The 18,599-nt window shown below is 42.7% G+C and overlaps 2 protein-coding genes across 2 annotated transcripts; both read right to left on the bottom strand.

Annotated features, from left to right (window-relative positions):
- Positions 1 to 1,580: 1,580 nt before the first annotated feature.
- Positions 1,581 to 4,720, bottom strand: LOC121706988. Its single transcript, XM_042089182.1, has 4 exons — positions 4,659 to 4,720; positions 4,252 to 4,368; positions 3,000 to 3,132; positions 1,581 to 2,382 (listed from the first exon to the last, which is right to left on the bottom strand). Exons 1-4 carry the CDS (start codon positions 4,718 to 4,720, stop codon positions 1,972 to 1,974), a joined length of 723 nt encoding a protein of 240 aa, XP_041945116.1. The 3' UTR covers positions 1,581 to 1,971.
- A 2,656-nt stretch (positions 4,721 to 7,376) lies between these two features.
- LOC121707883 (cytochrome b-c1 complex subunit 1, mitochondrial) lies at positions 7,377 to 18,433 on the bottom strand. The gene is made up of 13 exons (XM_042090840.1): positions 18,281 to 18,433; positions 17,146 to 17,286; positions 16,886 to 16,972; positions 16,492 to 16,621; positions 13,536 to 13,734; positions 12,727 to 12,806; positions 12,456 to 12,571; positions 12,227 to 12,370; positions 9,785 to 9,945; positions 8,842 to 8,927; positions 8,531 to 8,619; positions 8,292 to 8,367; positions 7,377 to 8,078 (listed from the first exon to the last, which is right to left on the bottom strand). Exons 1-13 carry the CDS (start codon positions 18,341 to 18,343, stop codon positions 8,014 to 8,016), a joined length of 1,437 nt encoding a protein of 478 aa, XP_041946774.1. The 5' UTR covers positions 18,344 to 18,433; the 3' UTR covers positions 7,377 to 8,013.
- Positions 18,434 to 18,599: the final 166 nt, after the last annotated feature.

The raw sequence follows: 18,599 nt of genomic DNA, 5'->3' as shown, positions 1-18,599 counted from the left end.
TACGGTGGTTATTGTAGTGGAAATAATGACACCATGTGGAGAACCACTGGTATATTTTTGAACATGCATGCGGTAGCTTGTTACCATTGAAGATTACGGGCTGTATTTTGCACCCTGGCGCATGGCGTAACACTTGTTTTCCACCTGTTTAATTCGGTATTTTGCACGTTTATTTTTTAAACAATGCACATGTCAATGCAAAACATTACAAATTGCACAATTACAATGGGAAACATAATTAGAATAAAGATATTATGAAATACTGTACATCTCATTATGAGTAGTTGTTCACCATCATTTGCAATTAGGGGAGAGGTGAGAGACACATATGGAGCACAGCTGAAGACACACTGTCACTAGATATAAGCAACTCCTCTGCAGGTGAGTCAATAGTGAAAGTAACTGTTGCTGCATATAACTGTCTTGAAGTGGTGAAGTTAGTTTCACTTTGCCAATGAGTTCAAATAATAGAGGAGTGCAAATGCGTGAGGGCTATGCTAGTAAAGCATGGTTTAGTGACTATTCCATACGCTCTAGCAAACAGCCTCCTTCAAATGCGCAGTTGAATGTCAAAATACCGGCTTTGCGCCATTAAAGGGAATGATAGATGTCATTGTCATTGGTTTAAATGATGTTACGCCCCAAACACACCCATATGACTGATTAAAAAACCTAGGAACACCTTGTTGCGCCATGCGCTCCACCTTTGATAACGAAACCCCTCCCAAATGTGGACATCCTACTAAATTTGAATAAGCTTTTGACTAGTGACGCTGCGCTTTTGACTGTCATGATAGGGCCCTACAACCCCTTGATGTTCATCTGGGCTAAAATTGGCCCTATTCCTATCGAAATCGCAGAATATTGTGTTCTTGCTGTGACTGCACAGTCTCCCAGCACACCATTGAAAAAGATATTGCCCCAGTGCTTAAGAAATTTGAAGAGAACCATAGTGCAGTTGACAGGAACGGTCTGAGCCACTTTGCAAAGTGAACCCAAAAATGAGGCCCTTGGGAGCAGTGACTCATACCAGTTTTATTTATAGGCTACTTATCTACGACCACTGTTAAAAATAATTTCGTCAAAGTCATACATACAGATTTTGTTCTTATTTAAAATATGTATGACGCTTTGATGACGGCTGATGTTTGTTTCAATTGTTATCCACTGATGTAATTCTACTAAATATATTTTAATCAGAAATGGATTCAGTACAGCACACAGGCAGGGAAGAACATTGTGCGCTTCCTTACAATGAGCCTTTGTTTAGATGTTGAATTAAGTGCCATTTCAAAATTCTCTCATCAGTGACGCATGTAAAAGTGCGGAAACTGTCAGATACTAATCATGTTATTTTTAATTGTGGTGTTTACATGAGAGAATCTGGGAGAGTGCCTAATAAGCCCAGATCAGTGATGACACTGCATTCAAGAGGGGAAACAATATCTGCATGTCTTTGTCTTCTTATCTGTTTTTCTCCTCCGTCTCACTCTGAATTCAAAGAGGCGTTTATAATGCCTCACATTAATACTCACTGTAATCAATACAAGGTTGAACAGAACAACGCATAATAGATGATGGTAAATTATTGAATTTTATTATATAAGTCCAGTGTGCACATACAAACATAGAGGTGTATTCTCACATTCCATCATTAAAATTCATGTCATTTGACAGATATAAATTATCTAATGCAATCAAGTTACAATCAAGAGACTATAGAGACTATAGTGTTCATGTATGTTACTATTTACATATTTGTTGATAAGAAAATGAAATACAGAAAAGGGTAAATAAAATAATAGACATGTCTACTGCTAACCCTTCTGATATCTCATAAAAATGTTCCCAAACAAAACAAAATGAAATCCCATGTGTCTTGTTCCCAAACAAATTCAAAGTATACATATAATCTACACATTATATTAATTAGGTCCCAGACCCTGTGTTGAACTATACCATTAATGGTTTTTATTTCCTCTTGCCAATACGTGCCAACAGCTCTGCGTTAGATGCCGCCTTCGCCCGCATATCCTGGTTCTTGGCCAGGTCTATCAGGACACTCAGGATGCTGGTAGGCACATCCAGGGAGAGGGCGAAACGTGACCCCTGGGCTGCCTTCTTGCTGAGCTGTGGGAGCGGCCGAGAAGCCCTGGCTTGCCTGACTGCGTGCTGGAAGTCAGAGGAGAGAAGAGATGCCAGGATCCCGCTCCGGTTGAGGATGCTGACAGTCATCAGGTCCCCGGCCGCTGGTTCTTCCTCCTTGTCCTCTAGCTGCGGACCCTGACGACTGAAGCCGCGCGGCTGGCACCAGGCACACAAGGGCAGCAGCAGCAACAGCAGGTACAGTCCCACACCACGCATCATCACCAGAGAAGGAGTCTGCTGACGCACAGGCACAGAGAGGTTTGTTAATGTAAAAGGAACATGATGACAAACTGTTTCAGTTAGTTTGACTATTGAAAACATGAAAGTTATTAGATTAGAGGTCTTTATTGTCCACTACTGTGGAAATTCATTATGTACAAGTTAAGTGAAGAAATATTTAACTGTGGTAGTCTCATGCTGAACTTTAGTGCTTGCTCTAGTTTTGTATAGAGAAATACTTTTTAGAATGAATATTATCAAAGGAAAGCTATGATTAGGTTTTCTACTACATGTGCTTGTATCATTTAGCCAAACGTATTCTGTCTAATGTGGAACCTTGGAAAAGATTCCATTTTAAAAAAGAATTTGTCGACAAAGAAACAAAGAAATGCACAGCACTGAACTTCTCAAAGGAATCGGTTTAAAAATATTTTTGTAATATTGACTTCTGAATTAAAGTCAACAAATAACTTCAGCAAAAAGCCAGAACTCCTTTTATGCACAGCTCATCTCCATCACCACGGGATTTGCCAATAAATACAAAATTTGATTTTAAAAATAGCATGAAATGAGCACTTTTCATGCAATTAAGTATTTAATGAAGCATTAAATGTTCTATCCTCAACACTTACCCAATATTTCAACTTGACTAGAGCTTTGTCCCAACACAAACAATCACACACACATTCACGTTCCTTGGTTTTTGGAGGAAGACTGTTGACCTTGTGGGCTCTTGCCTCTTGTTGTCCAGTGCTGTGTGTCTCTCTGAACGTTCAGTGGACTTTAATGCCCGTTAATGCATCTGAGTTGCCAATCCAGGGGCGAATCTTCAGACAGAGGCTGCATGCCGCACTGACACCCCTACCCTCTTCTCTCTCTCTTTTACTCTCTCTGTCTCCATCGGTCGATTTACGTCTTTCGGTCCACCGTCACGTTACCCCCCCCCCCCCCCCCCCCCAAATCTCCACCTCTCCCCCTGCTCCATGTTTGTCCTCTTATCTCCTTATGTGGTGCCCTCCGTCACGTTTCATTTCCTGTTCCGTTTCTAAACAGTAGTTTGGCTAAAAATACATGAGTTGTGGTAGTTGCAAATGTGTTTATACATGTCTTATTACTTATTGAAAGAATTGCAGTCCTCCCCCTCAAAGACACTGCTGGTCTGTAATGACTCAGAATGAGACATATATTGAATCTCAAGATCATAAGAAGAATGATCATTGACATCTGCCTATCACTTCTCATTATGCTACTACATACTGTAGTAGCAGGGAACATTTCTGTCATTATCTTTATACATCGCCTATGTTTTTCTCTCAGGGGCTGTATTCTGAGAGAGGAAAAGCCATGATGTCCGCTGAAGATTTTCCCAGAGCCAATTTCCACAAAGCTAACAAAGTCACAGAAAAGGAATTGTGGCATTTCATTTTCAGGTTTTTAACAGTATATAAATAAATAAAGCTGACCTGCCTTCCAGCACAGATTGAGTTTTGATTCTGATTGAGTTTAATAACCACATTGTCGCCCTGCTGTATGCAGACAACATTGCAATATTCTGACTATGTGGTAAACAGATTTGGTCAATCTGTTCATATTAAACCATTTGTGTTGTGACTGCAGATTTTCATGTTTCATAATTGTCAATACCTTATTACTTCCTCCTCCTTATTCCAGCTTATGTGCGTCATCATGCTAAACAAAAGACAAACAAACATAAATAAAGTCACACCCCTGAGTCATACAGTGACCCTTGACCCTAGATCAGCTCTCTCAGTCTAAACTGGGGGAGAGAATGAACGCAGAAGCGAGGAGCGGGAGGGAACGACAGATGAGACCTGGTGCATTAGGCGAGAGCCTGAGCCTGCGATTATGGAAGCTTGCAATTAAGGATTGGAGGGGCCGGAAGAGGAGGAGGAGGAGGAGGAGGAGGAGGAGGAGGAGAAATCTTTCCGACTGAGCAGTGCAGATAAGGCAGGGACAAGGCCCTTGCGTTTCTTCTGTCTCCTCCAGCCCCAAACATCAAGACATTACCCTCATCTAAGTAATGATAAGTACTCCACATAACTGCTAGACACATAAAGGCCTAAAGCGAAACCAAAACATGGTACCCACTCCCCTCACACACACACACGCATGCACACAAACACACGCACACACACACACACACACACACGCACACACACACACACACACACACACACACACACACACACACACACACACACAACCACTCACAACATCACACATAGCACACAGTCATGCTCACATCATCATGCCCTCATACCCCATCTTACCTCTCACCCCATTGCACCAGGTTAGAGTTTGGACATGTTTGGGGCTCAGGATGTCTCTTCATAGTATTCTGTTCATAGTCTCTCTGTGTGTGTGTGTGTGTGTGTGTGTGCTAGGGGGTGGGGGACTAAGAACTTGACTCAGAACCCTTAAGGTCAGAGCAGATGCTGATGCAATCAGCCACTCATAGCTCCTTGGCCTCAGGACATGGTTTCTGTGTGTTTTCTGTCTATGGGGTCTCAGAATAGAGGTAGGGGGGATATCCAGCCACCAGCTTGGTCTCTGTGACATCACAGTTGTGACATATGATGTCACATACCACAGGATCTGGAGTTCATAAAGTAAAGGAGTCAGTTCATGGTTGCAGTTATGGTTTGAAACATGATCTAAATGCCTCACTTTAATGCCTCACTTTTTTCCTGTGTGAAAAATTGATCTAATTGGCTTTCTGCCACAGGAGTCCAATTCATAATTGGTCAACATAACAGTAATGACTGTGCTGTGGCTTTTAAGTCAATTAATGAGCGTGTTATCATAGAGCTGCAACACCTCACAAATTATTTCAAAGATAAAAGCAATGAAAAAGCCTTCCTCTGTAAAAGGACAAAGATTTGAGGGTCAAAATGAATAAATGAGTTATTATAATACTAATGATGGGAAAATATAGTCATTCAGACAAGAGAGAGCAGAGTCCTCTGCCTTTGACCTCTAGTATCAAAGCTTTCTTCTGCAGGCCCCAAATTATGTATGAAGCCTATGCTATGTCAACAAGAGACATACAGTAAATACCCAACAGAATGGTATGGCATTTTTCATAATAATAGTTATTTTGAGAAACCTTCTAATTTTTACTAGTAGGTCTGTTGTTGATTGGAATAATAAAACTGGGGTCAAATGGTCAGAAAGATCTCTACCTAGTGTACACCACACAAAGGCACATGCAATAAAATTAATACTTTCCTCTTGTACTAGAGAGAAACCGTTGTAAATAGACAATAAGGACATAGGAAGTTGCCATGTTGGAGTCCTTTATATTTCCCAACTCCCTTACACAACATATTCATCAGAGCTTATTGGCATAAAAAAAGGCCGTGGGCATCCCGCTTACGACACGCTGCCATGCCTCAGGCACTGATTGTCCCGGCCTTATCATCTCATTCAGAGTAAGTGATTGACAGATGACTTTGTTGATATTTCAAAATCCCTGCTTACCAAGTCCAAGTTGTCAAGTCCACCTCATGGGGCCAAGTCGCTGAATATGCGTTGAACTCGAGTCAGTGTAGGCTATGTTGAATGTTTATCAATCAACAACATAAAATCCCTTCTGGTATTACTTTGTCTCAGAACCTCAAGCCTAATTTACCCAAGTTCCATGCCATGGCACATATGAAAAAAGAAACTACTGAAATGCTTGAGTTGAAATAGCAGATCTAGCTGCCACAGTTGATGTTTATTTCCTTTAGAGCAGCTTTGGTCTGCCATGCCTGAAGCCTCAAATGTCTATCCAGACTGACCATCAATGAAGTCTTAATTCCTTACCTTTTCAGATATCAAAACATGTACATTTTAGTATTCAGATTTCTTTTAAATATAGGGCCTATATACACATTGAAACACACACACACATTTGGTCCCCAAGCAGCACATGCCAAATTGTTTTCTGAAGAGGGTCTTCCTTCTTTCACTGGGGGGGGGGGGGGGTTCTCGGCTGTTGGACCCATCTCAAGGCTCATTGTCTCAGGGTGACTGAGGTGTCGACTACAGTTTCACCCAGTCAGAGGCACGCGTATGTGCACCGACGAAACACGTCCTCCCGAGTCTTGGCCTTCGAGATCACTCCACTTAAGCCTGATTGCAGGCCATGTGGGATCACTGGCATGGTGAGTCAAGTAGATAAGTTACACAAAGACTCCAAGCTTGGCTCGACCCATGCATCTTTGGAATGTGGGAACTGAGGCTGTCATTTTTGTCAGAAACGCTTTTGAATGTAAAAAATGTGAACTAGCCAGCTGCTCCACACTAGCAGACCTCCTCTGCCTTCATGTGATCTGACGAATGTGAGGGGCAGTGGACAGCGAGTGGAGCACAAACTAGTGGACACTAATGAGTTGTGAGGGCCAGAGAAAGTGAAATCCCCCCTGCTCAGCCACACACACACACCAAAGTTTTACATAATCCACCTTTTGGCTCCTTTCGTTGCTCTGCCTCCACTTCCCAAATTTCCATTGAGATGAGACTCAAGGACAAGCTGACAGCTAATCAAAGAATGCCTTCATTAAAAAAAATTTTTTTAAAAATGTGCTATCAGTGCATGTATAATGTGGCATACATTTCTCAAGTCAAGAAACACACACGCACAACCACTCACATCACACATAGCACAGTCATGCTCACATCATCATGCCCTCATACCCCATCTTACCTCTCACCCCATTGCACCAGGTTAGAGTTTGGAACTCAGGATGTCTCTTCATAGTATTCTGTTCATGTAGTCTGTGTGTGTGTGTGTGTGTGCTGGGGGGTGGGGGACTAAACAAGTTTATATTATTATATTGTTTCCATACATCCGATTTACTGATGATAAACAGTGGGGAGAGGTAACGGTTTCGCATGCCAAGTTTTAAGTCCTCTGGTGGATAAAAGAGTGAACTGCACTACATTGTCATTTACCCTTCAGATTTGCCAACTCTGGCCATGTGATCAAATAACAAACTGACATGTTCCATTTCAAAGTACTTTATTGGAATGAGAGCTTCTGTTATGTACAATAGAACACAGAAACAAAACATCACATCAGTTCATAAATAGTTTGGCTCCATGTGAAACTGTTACAGTGGCCTGATCTCTTCTGTTTACTAAATGTATACTGAATGTGCCGCATGTCCCCTTCTCCCTCCCTCGTCATAATGCCTAGCTTTAAATGAATGTACCCTTTTGATATCAAGCCGGCTGTCAGGACGTACAATCATTGTAGTGAGGTAACGACTGGCGGTTGGTGGAAAATTAAACAAAAACAACCGAAATGTATGCTTGACGCAGCCGACACCCTTCAAGTTCGGTCACTTCTTTGCCATCATACAAAGACGGAAAGGCAGGAACTAAAAGAGGGAAAGGGGGGTGGGGGGGGGGTTGGAGGGAGGAAGAGGAACGCATCTTTCTGGTTTTGTTCAGACTTATATCATTGATGTTAACCTCTCCACTTCACAGTTAGAAAGGAGAGGGTGGATCAGGAGGATGGACTTGGGGTGATTCAGAGAGAGAGAGAGAGGAGAGGAGAGAGAGAAAGAAAGAAGGGGAAAAAGTGTGAGCTTGACGGCAACATGAGGAGAAACAAACGCTCTGATCTTCAGGGCTTGTTTAGAAGCGGAGCCAGTACATGGCACTGCGCAACCTGTTGTAGTCGGGCAGCTGCTCCACTGGGCCTAGAGAGAGAGAGAGAGAGAGAGAGAGAGAGAGAGAGAGAGAGAGAGAGAGAGAGAGAGAGAGAGGGAGGGAGAGAGGGAGAGGGAGAGAGAAGCGGTGAAAATGTGAAATATTCAAGGTCTTGAAAAACCCTCTTTATTTCCACATTCCCCTTATGTTTTTCTCTCCATTCTGTACAATGTCTCTCATCAGCGCATGAATCACAAACTCACCAACTGCGGCCACGGCGGGACACCTGTCATAGATATATTTGGAACACACATCACGGACCATCCGGGGTGTCACTTCCTGTGGGGGGGGGGGGGGGGGGGGAATGCAGAGGTGATTAGTGAGGGACAGGAGGCGCAGAGACAGGGGTCACTGGAGGTCCCCGGGACTCAATGGGCATTAATGGAAGTCACCCGGGGTGAACTGTGAGGAGGGATTGAGAGAGACTGGAGGAGGAACTCACATCAATCCTGGCGTCCCACTCAGCCAGGGAGATGCGGCGGCCGTAGTTCAGAACATGCCTGCCGATGTCATCACACGCAGGCGTCGTGCCTGTGGGACAAGAAGTGGTGCAGAGTGCAAAGGGCTAAATTTAAGTCACACGGAGACTGTGTGTGTGTGTGTGTGTGTGTGTGTGTGTGTGTGTGTGTGTGTGTGATAGTGAGAGCAATGCAGAAGAACTCAAGAGCAGAGTAAGAGAGAACAAGAGAGAGCGAGTGTGTGTGTGTGTGTGTGTGTACCTATTTGAATTTCTGATGTATGCAAATTTTTTACCGTTCAGCTGTCCCACCAGGCTGGCCTTGAGAAGGTTCTTAGCGCGGGCGACATCACTCTCCGTGACTGTGGTGCACAGGTTCATCCTGCAAACAGAAAATGACCTTTACCTTCAGCAAAGTGTCTTACAGAAAAACAAACAGTCAAATGAAACCCTACAACATTATCATTCAATCATGTAACAATGATAAAGTGCACTCCACATTCCACATTCATTGCCACCCCTGGTAAAGCTGACTTAAAACAGGTATATATAAAAAATATATTTTGCTGATTTGGTTTATCTTAATCTCACAATGAAAACAATGAAGAAGAATCCAACCTTGAAGGAAAGCAAATAATTTTCACATATAAATGGTTTACTGAACACAAAACCTTCTGCCATGGCCACACTTCTGTACATTTCAGCCCTCTCATCTTAACTCCATGGCAGAAAAACAGGGAGAGTAAAATAGGAGAATGCACAAGTGAGAACCAAGAAATCTGGACCATCTGGAGATGGAATGGTATCAAATACCTTCCTTCGTAATCTACAACTTCATGGGATGTCATAGGAGACTATAAAGTATTAAATACAAGGGTGCCAATAATTGTGGCCCATGTCTTTTTGGTAAAAATATATATATTTTTTTAATGAGGTATTTTTGTTTCTCAGAATAAATTAACTTCAAGGTTGGATTATTCCTCATTGTTTTCATTGTGAGATCAAGATAAATCTCAGATATGTTTTATATATTTTTATTTATCAAGATATATTGCTATATATTGGTGATCATTTTTACCTTTTTTTACTAACCTTTACCAGAGGTGCCTAAATGTGGAGGGCACTGTACATAGATTGAGCATATGAAAGATTAATATCAATCTTGTTTACATCAAGGGGAAAATAAATTCAACAAAATACATTTCTTCTTTCTTAAATCGAAATGAAAACGCCACCAACCAGGCGTTCTGGGACCAGTGCATCATGTCCTCAATGTTGTGCTTGTCGGTGACGAAGTAGATTCCCAGCAGGCCTGTGTCGCTGTAGGTGGAGTGGAAGGCTTGGAAGCTCTGGCACAGGCCCAACTCAGCCGACAGCCTCGCCAGACGGCTGCTGAGGTGCTGCAGAGCACAGGGTTCAAAGGTCAGCACGGACACCAAAAGACAGACGCATGGACATGCAACAGCCTGGAGTGCAAAGGAAGATGGCTCAAAGGTACACAGCACAGGTGTCAAAGTTCAGCACGGACACCACACAGGAGATATTTACCCATGCGACAGGTAGGAGTGCGATGGAAGACTGCTTAAAGGTGGTTATACTTATTTAGTCATTATTGGTCAGTGTAGTTTTAAAACCAATCTTTTGGAACCATTTACGCTCCCAAAGCACTTTTTTATGGAAGGGTCGCAGCTATGGGAGGGTGATGCTAGGGCTAAATTCATTATATATATATATATATATATATATATATATATATATTAGGCAAACATGTGGCAGATGGGTGTTACAAATTCCATGAGGTACTGCATGAGTCAAGTGTCATCTCCCATCGTGCTTTAAAAGCTAGAATAATTGAAGACTGCATAGGTCAAGATTGCACCTGGTCAATCATGAATAATCCATTTGCTTGTCCTTTAAGTCAAATCAGGGTATCTGCACATTTTCCAAGTGCAAATTTAAAGAATTTTAAGACCTTTTCAAGACATCTAAATGGAAAAATTAAGACTACGGTATACTGTACCACGGCAAAAAAGATACAACTTAAAACTGTTTTATGCAATAGTTTTTTTTCTACTAATTTTAACACCCACCCCATTTGGGATGTCTACAGAAGTTACCAAATATATTTTGGTGAAAGAAAATAATTGTGTGTGAATTACCTTCATAGCTATTCAATGCCCAATTTTAGGGTCTGGACTGCTTGCTTTTGAAGCTGACTTCTGATATCTGACTGTGCTACTGGCTGAGGCTGACTGTTCTTCACATGTGTCTGTAGTAGCCTAGGCTACTTGCCAAACATGTGTACTGGACTGGATTCCCTTATTTTTTCAAAGGTAGACTAAGCTATTTAAATATTGTAATAGGCCTACTAATAGGCCTACTAACTTAGGCATCTATTGTCCCATATGCAGCACAGCAAATCAAAGGTAATACATTTTGCATACCAGTTGTATTTAAACCAACCAAAGCTTGACTGAAACATTGTAAACCATTGTTTTAAATAATGTATGGGAAAAGTTAAACCCCTCCTCGCATGTTCCTGCTGAAAAACTGCTGGTTTCATCTCAATCACGGACGTAATATGAACTCACTTACAGATGCGTTTTTTTTTTTTTTTTTATGTAGCCAGTCGCCGACATTCTTTCACCGCCAACTTTTGCGAAGTTCTGGGAAAGGCTGGCAAGCAAGCTGCAGACCGATATTACAGGTAGCCTACCTGAGGTAGTAGGTGAGGTAGTAATATTATAATAGCCTACCTGAGGTAGGCTATTATAACTTAGACAGATATTTACTTAGGCTAAGCCAGCAAAACTCGCTGGAGAGATGCAAACAGATACACTTAATGTGTATTTCCTCCCGATTGAGAAAACGTTTGTTTTCTTTTTCTGTCGGTCCATGGTTCCTTCATAAATTGCGCAGCAAATTATCAGATGAGTGACAGAAGCACCACGCATAATTTGATCAGCAGTCTTTGCGTCCATAGTTTGTGAAACGATGCTGCGTCCGAGCAAAGATTCTAGAAGCCCAGCGCAACTCCAAAAAGGAGGACAAATGAGTGTCCGGCTTGAGGCTGCGCTGGACAGGACTTTTAAACTGTCCGGCCTAAATCCGAACGTATGGCCACCCTATCGCTAACTGGCTTACCCAGCTCTTTCTCCCGCTACCGGTCGCGTAGGCTACCTAGGCCTACGTATCCCTCACGCCTCGACTATACCAAGAAAACTTAAGGCATATTTTTACATATTCTTAACATTTTCACACCTTTGACGACCCGTGAAAACATCTTCACTCTGCGACCACTACACTTCCTTCAGTAGCCTTATAGTCACTATACATTTCCGTTTAAAAAAATACACGAAACCAGATGGAGACATTTCACTCGCTCTCTCACACTCGCTGGCGGTCCCATACACAAATTTAATACCTCCTTTTCGAAAATTCAAGACATTCCAGACAATTTAAGACTTTTATAGGCCTTAAAAACCGAAAGTTGCATTTAAGACCTTTTAAGGACCCGCGGGAACCCTGCAAATAGCTCCATCACAAGCAAAACAGGATGACCAATGAGTAAACATATTTTGTCATAGTCCCAAGAGAGAGACACACACACACACACACACACACAGACAGAGACAGACACACACAAACAAACACACAAACAAGATAGGGGACAAACTTCACCTTTCCTCCACCAAAAGTGACGTCATAGCTGCCAATGATGCTGTTGGCCACCATGAGCGGCACTATGTCTGGGCTGGCGGCGGCTGCTCCCTCTACTGCAATGGCAATGTGTGCAAGGGGCATCGCATCGTCACGGAAGCGGATCTGCGAGGCACACGGTGGAGAACACAAGGGTGAGACGTGCGTAAGGCCCCACGGGTGGTACAGCGTGATGGGCACCTAGTCTTACATCACTTCCTGTGAAGCGGCAGGGAGACAGCACTGGCACGGCGTCGTCCTCATACTCGAAGGAGACGTTGCTGAAGTGCTTCTTAGCCAGACCCACCAGTTCATCGTGCTTCACTCCTACACACACACACACACGCACGCACACACACACACGCACACACACACACAGGGTCAGAAAGTGTAAGTATTGCAACAGCTTGCTGCAATGTCTCAAATCAAGGGAGAAGAGCACTGCAGACGAGGGAGGAAGTGGGGAGGAAGGGAAACGGTACCTCCGGCTGCAGCCAGCACCATGCGGGGAGCCTTATAGTGGCTGCTGATGTACTCAACCAGGTCCTGACGAGTCAGGGTTCTGTATGGAGACAAGCCAAGTGTTAACAGTCACGCTACACAAAACACACAAACACCCACAAGAGCACTTCATACAGAATGCAGACAAATAATATTTATTTATAGACAAATGTTTGTGGGACTCTTGTAGTTCTTGAAGAGAGGGAATGTTCGCACACCAGACGGGTCAAAACGTTGTTGGTTTTAATTAAAGTCTGGAGCTAAACTCCGGTGTACGGACATTGCCTCTCTTCCATTACGTTCATATACCTTTTGTCCTGCACCTGGCCTAAAGAAAGGTGGGATGTGCCCATAAACTACCTTACTAAACAGGTACGAGTTCTGTCAAGAACATCTGTCAAGTGGCAAAAATGCATTTCATCAAATGGTACAAAGGCAAATAGCATTCTAATCAGCATCCGGATTACCCAAAGTGACTATTCTCATCAGATATCAGGCAGGTATATATGAATGTCATACATAGTGTGCATAATATACATATAACATGGATATTAATAGGAGGTAAAAATGAAAGCTTGACATTTGCTATCCATTAACCTGCTGATACGCCTATGAAGATCAGATAACCATACAAGGAGTGAATAACACCAAGGACACAAACAGACATGCATGTACATGGACATCACCTTTTGTATGGATGACCTTTTGTATGTATGAAATGAGCGTGTCCAGCCTACACTGTTCCTGTTCACGCTCACAAATGACCCAGAGCAGCGGTGTGGTGAAGTACCTGGCGTTGGCGGACGGCCCGAGCACGCTGCGCCCCAGCGGGGTGCCCTGGAAGGCGGTGGCGTGCAGCAGGTCCAGGCACACGTCCTGCAGGCTGGACTCCACTTCCTCCAGCTCACGCAGCACCACGCTCCTCTGCTGCTCCAGGTCGGCCTCGTTCAGCGAGCTGCTCTGCACCACCTCGGACAGCAGCTCCACAGCTGAAGGTGTGTGTATGAGTGGACATGGAAAGAGGGGGAAACAGATAGATGGTTATTTTAAGAGTTCACATTAGCCAGCATATGCAGCATGGCACTGCATCATCAAAAACATTTTTTAATGAATCTCTGTGTACGATATACAAGAGAAGGAATGGAGGGAGCAGAGGATTTTAATATTGAAGTGTGAGAAACTGAATTGTTCTGCTTTATTTTCAGAGTTATCAGTAAGGCTTTTCTACAAAGACAAATTTCACAATAACTATTATATTTACCAATATTATGAATTTTCAGCTGCTCCTGCTGATGGTTTGAAAAATGTTTTTGCCTTCGCCTCATTAAAGGTGCTTTGTGTAAGATTTAGTAGCATCTAGTGGCAAGGATGCTTATTTCAACCAACAAAATACCCCTCCCTTTCTGTGCTGGATAACTTACGAAGGTAGTCCAGTGCCATGAAAAGGCCATTTCTGTTATGGTTTGCAGTTGTATATTCTGGGCTACTGTAAAAACAGCAGCGCAACATGGCAGACTCCGTAGAAGAGGCGGTGAACCCGCTCACTAAGCAGAAATGAAGGGCTCATTCTAAGCTAAAGAAAATGTGATTCACAGTTTCAGGTGACTACACAGTGATGAGAATGTAACTGTGAATAGTCTACTAAAAGGTATACTTTGGAGGTTCAGGTATTTTTGGCGACTGTAGAGCTCCCCCTAGAGTCGTGATATATTTATATTTCACTCGGCTGTTGTAAATAGCCTACTTCTCTTGGCTTGTGGAGGTGAAGGATTAACAACAGGCAAAACTATCTCCAAAGAGCTCCATCTACTGACAAGATAATGTTTCACGATTCCCGCGAGATGTCTTTGGGCCGCTGTTCTTGAAGTTGCATGGCTGGTTCTCTCGTTAGCAACTCGCTACGTCTATGCTGTATAGCTATGCTAGGTGAACGAATCCCCTATTACAAGTTTGTTTACCATCAAATTGGCTTTGTAAAGGTTTTATTAAGGTGAAACTCTTGCATAGTGTACCTTTAATTTCTGCTAATAGATCCCCTAAATCCTGCACAATGTAGTTAACCCTTTAGGCGCCAGAGTTTTTTTTTTCGAAACGTTCGATTTTGACATCTTCATTTCAAAAGGCTATATCTTAAAAGTGATGAGATAGAGACTTTCTGTAAATTAGAGAAATATTAAGGATGACCCAAAGTTTATGTAGAGATTAAATGTTTATATCTAATTTGCATATTATGACGTCATATGGTGGCGGCCATCTTGGATTATAGAATTTTCATGAAAAGTTGCATGTTTGAATGATAAAATGCACCACTTCTTTTCCCCCCAAAATGTCCCTCACCTTCTGTATGCTATATTGGACAATACTGAATGCTCAGGTAAATAGTAAGTAGTAAACAAACTGTATAAATCATTACTAATAAATGGCAGAAACAAACCAAATGCATGTAGCGGTAGGCTGGCCTTTTGCTGTAGAGATTTTCCATTTACTACATACAGTAGGCACTCTGATTCCATGTATGGGGCACATATATATTATTCAGATGACACACAAACACAAGTAGACAAGACCTGTTTAGTTCAAAAGCTCACTTGCCATGGCAAGGCACAGATCAGGAGTGAGATGACGAGACAAGACAAGAGACAATGTTAGTATTTGTTTTCTTTTTGTTGTTTTTGTTAATGTCTTTTTTGTTGTTTTTTTTCTTAGCTGACAAAGACACACACATCACAAGGACATGAACACACAAAAAAGAACACGTCCTAAATGGTCAGGGAAATAGATAATCAACAGTGTAAATCATTACTAATAAATGGCTGACAATTTTTTTTTTTATGTAGCAGGCCTTTTGCTGTAGAGATAATGACTATCCATATCCATATCCTATCCTATCCATACAGGGCCGACATTCCCATCATCTTGTGATAGACTATGCATGGCCTAATGGCTCTCCTGCCCCGTGTCACCACCTCTGCTCCTGTTGCGAGCAGCATGGCCAGATCTGCCTCGCGCTCGCGTCGAGTGGAGAGAATTTGCGCAGCTTGGACTAGGCCTACTGTCATTCTCATTGCGACTCCCCACACTGCCTCTACGTTCCCCCCTAACTGTCCTATGAGCACTTCGACCTTGTCTAACATACCCAGTGGCATTAGACAAAGGCTCCACCACGTTACTGTCGCCGCGATTGCGGAGAGGCACACGTTCAGAAGACAGAAGCTAGCGCTATGGATATTAGGCTACCTCCAGCCTCGTTCGCCACACCACTAACACCCTGCTAACTTCCTGATGAACACTCCGAACCCGTGAAACATTATTCCCACCAGAAATTGGGCAAACGATTCAACGTTTGTGCTTGGTGTAAGCTAAACTATGGAGTAAACTCTCACTTTGTCCAGCTGCATCATTGCAAGGCAGGGACGCATCTGAAGCCTCACTAAACGAATCACCGTCATCACCGTTGACAATATCGCTCTGACAAAGTGGCTCACACGCACACTAGCTCCGGTATTTCACGCACTGATACAATGCGCTGTAGCTAGAAAGTTTTGTTTAAAGCATGTCGTTTTTTCGACTCGGGGATGACGTATGACTTGTCTGCCATCTAGTGGAGTGGAGGTCGAACGAAATATGACACCCTATTTGACTAAATCGGCCGTTTTATTCAGTACCCGCATCTTGTCGAGTAAACTCGACCGTGGCGCCTAGAGGGTTAAGAAGGAAGACCGGATCCGCCATACAGGTTTTCTTACCTTTGGGCAAGTCCTTGGATAAGGTCTTCATATAGTATGCGGTGTGCTCCCGGGAGGTGTATGCGCTCAAGTGGGCCCCCATGGCCTCAACCTCTGCCTCCAGGGCACTCTGAGGGTGCTGTTTTGTTCCCTAAAGTTGTGAATGACAGTTACTGGAAAGCACATGGTCTCAAGTACCACACACCTACCACACTTTGACTAGTACTTATAATGTTCACACTCTAGTAATAGCATTGACAGATGCAGTAGTAATTCCTGCACTGTAGCTTGAATGTTATACTCTTTCTTTAAGTCGCTTTGGATAAAAGTGTCCGCTAAATTAACAAATGTAAATGTAAGTAAAGTATTATTTTTCAGGGTACAGAACATTTCAGGGATAATGGTGTGTAGGTACCTTGAAGGCCATGTGTTCCAACAAAAACCCTGCACCATTGTTCTTTTCAGACTCATAGCGACTCCCACAGCTTATCCACAAGCCAACCTAGATGAAAAAGGAATCACAATATAGTAAAATAATTCTGATGACAACAACATTCAAATAGAACTGCATCATGGTGAAAAGGGTTCAGCAGTATACCTATGCTGTGCATAAGAGAATAAATACATTAATTGCTTCATAACACATCATAATGTTTACATCAGTTCATGACTTACCGTGCATGTAGCCTGCCCGGTCTCCTCTGACGCCACCCGAAAACCATTTTCAAGAGAAGTCAGGCGAGTGTCGGGGGCTCCCAAGATGCTCTGAGCATAGGAGACTGAGGCCTGACCACGTCTCAATGACAGCAAGAGTGGCTGGAGGAGAATCAAAGGTCTCATGTTACAGGACAATTTACTTTGTTACTTTGTTTGATACTTTGTTAGGACTCCGAGAGTAACAAAAGCACAGTGTTGGGAAACGTTCAGTTTGATGCAAGTAATATTATGGTCAAGACAACGAGCTGATCACCTTCATCGTCATTACAGACCAATATGACATTATATGAGGGGAAGTAACATTACACCAAAGATTGTAGATATGTTAAACACGACACATGTATAATCTTTGTTATAGATAGGTTGAGTTACACGCCACATCTACAATCTATGGTTAACGTTAGAAGCTACACTGCTTACCAACACCAAAAGGTAATGCTATCGATACATGGGTTAATCCTAACTCCAATAACACCTTCAATAGGTTAACGTTACTGAAAGCTTTGACTTAACAATATACCAAGTCTCGGTGTAGCAAAACGCCTGAATAACACTCTTCTGACTGAACGCACGTAACTTCAAATGTGAAAATGTTAACGTTATCTGATCTGAACGATGTACTCAACCATAGTCGGGATGTTGGTGGCGTTAGCTGGCTAACAGGCTAACTAGCAAGCAAGCAGGCAATGTAAGGGCAATCCAAGTACAGAAGGATATTCTAAATGACCTTGTAAACACCATCAGTTAACTACTGACCGCCTACATGAAATGTGAACCTTTGACACAAACTACCACAAGAGACGAGGTTCTTTAACTAAAAGCAATATAACCCTAGAGACAGAAATGCTCTATTTATTGACCTTCCCGACAGCTACTTGGCTAATATGCCTAGCCAGTTAGCTAGCATGCTAGCTGAATCGGTCCTCCTATTCTAACGAAACTGTCGTTAGGTAGCTATCCTAACTGTTAGCGTTAGCTAGCATGAAGTTACCGGACACAGTCCCCAAAATATCCACACGGTAAGTAAAGAAATCTTAACTACTGTGCTGTAACGATCGTTGGTAGAGTGAAATATGTATTTCAGTGAACTTACGCCACGAGTTTTGGCGAGAGCACGCCCCAGTGCACTCCCGGCTCGACACACGGACGCTGCCATCTTTACCAGGCAAATTCAGAAGACTTCGGCTGTAACCGCGGGGCAGCAACTCGTGGACTCGTACGTCAAAGATACGCAACGTAAGCTACGTATGCATTCTTTCTCTCCTCCACTACTTGGTCTCCACGGGTGTACGTGCAACTTTTAGTTGAAATACATTAGTAAAAAGGATACTATAAACCAAAGATTTGACCATGTTATTTTTCATGTATTTCCAATTGAACTAAAAAAAAAATGTATTCTTAATGTTTGACAA

This window comes from Alosa sapidissima, chromosome 4 (genome assembly GCF_018492685.1).
Source record: "Alosa sapidissima isolate fAloSap1 chromosome 4, fAloSap1.pri, whole genome shotgun sequence".
NCBI classification, from domain to species: Eukaryota; Metazoa; Chordata; class Actinopteri; order Clupeiformes; family Clupeidae; genus Alosa; species Alosa sapidissima.
This window is presented reverse-complemented; position numbering and strand designations above follow the sequence as displayed.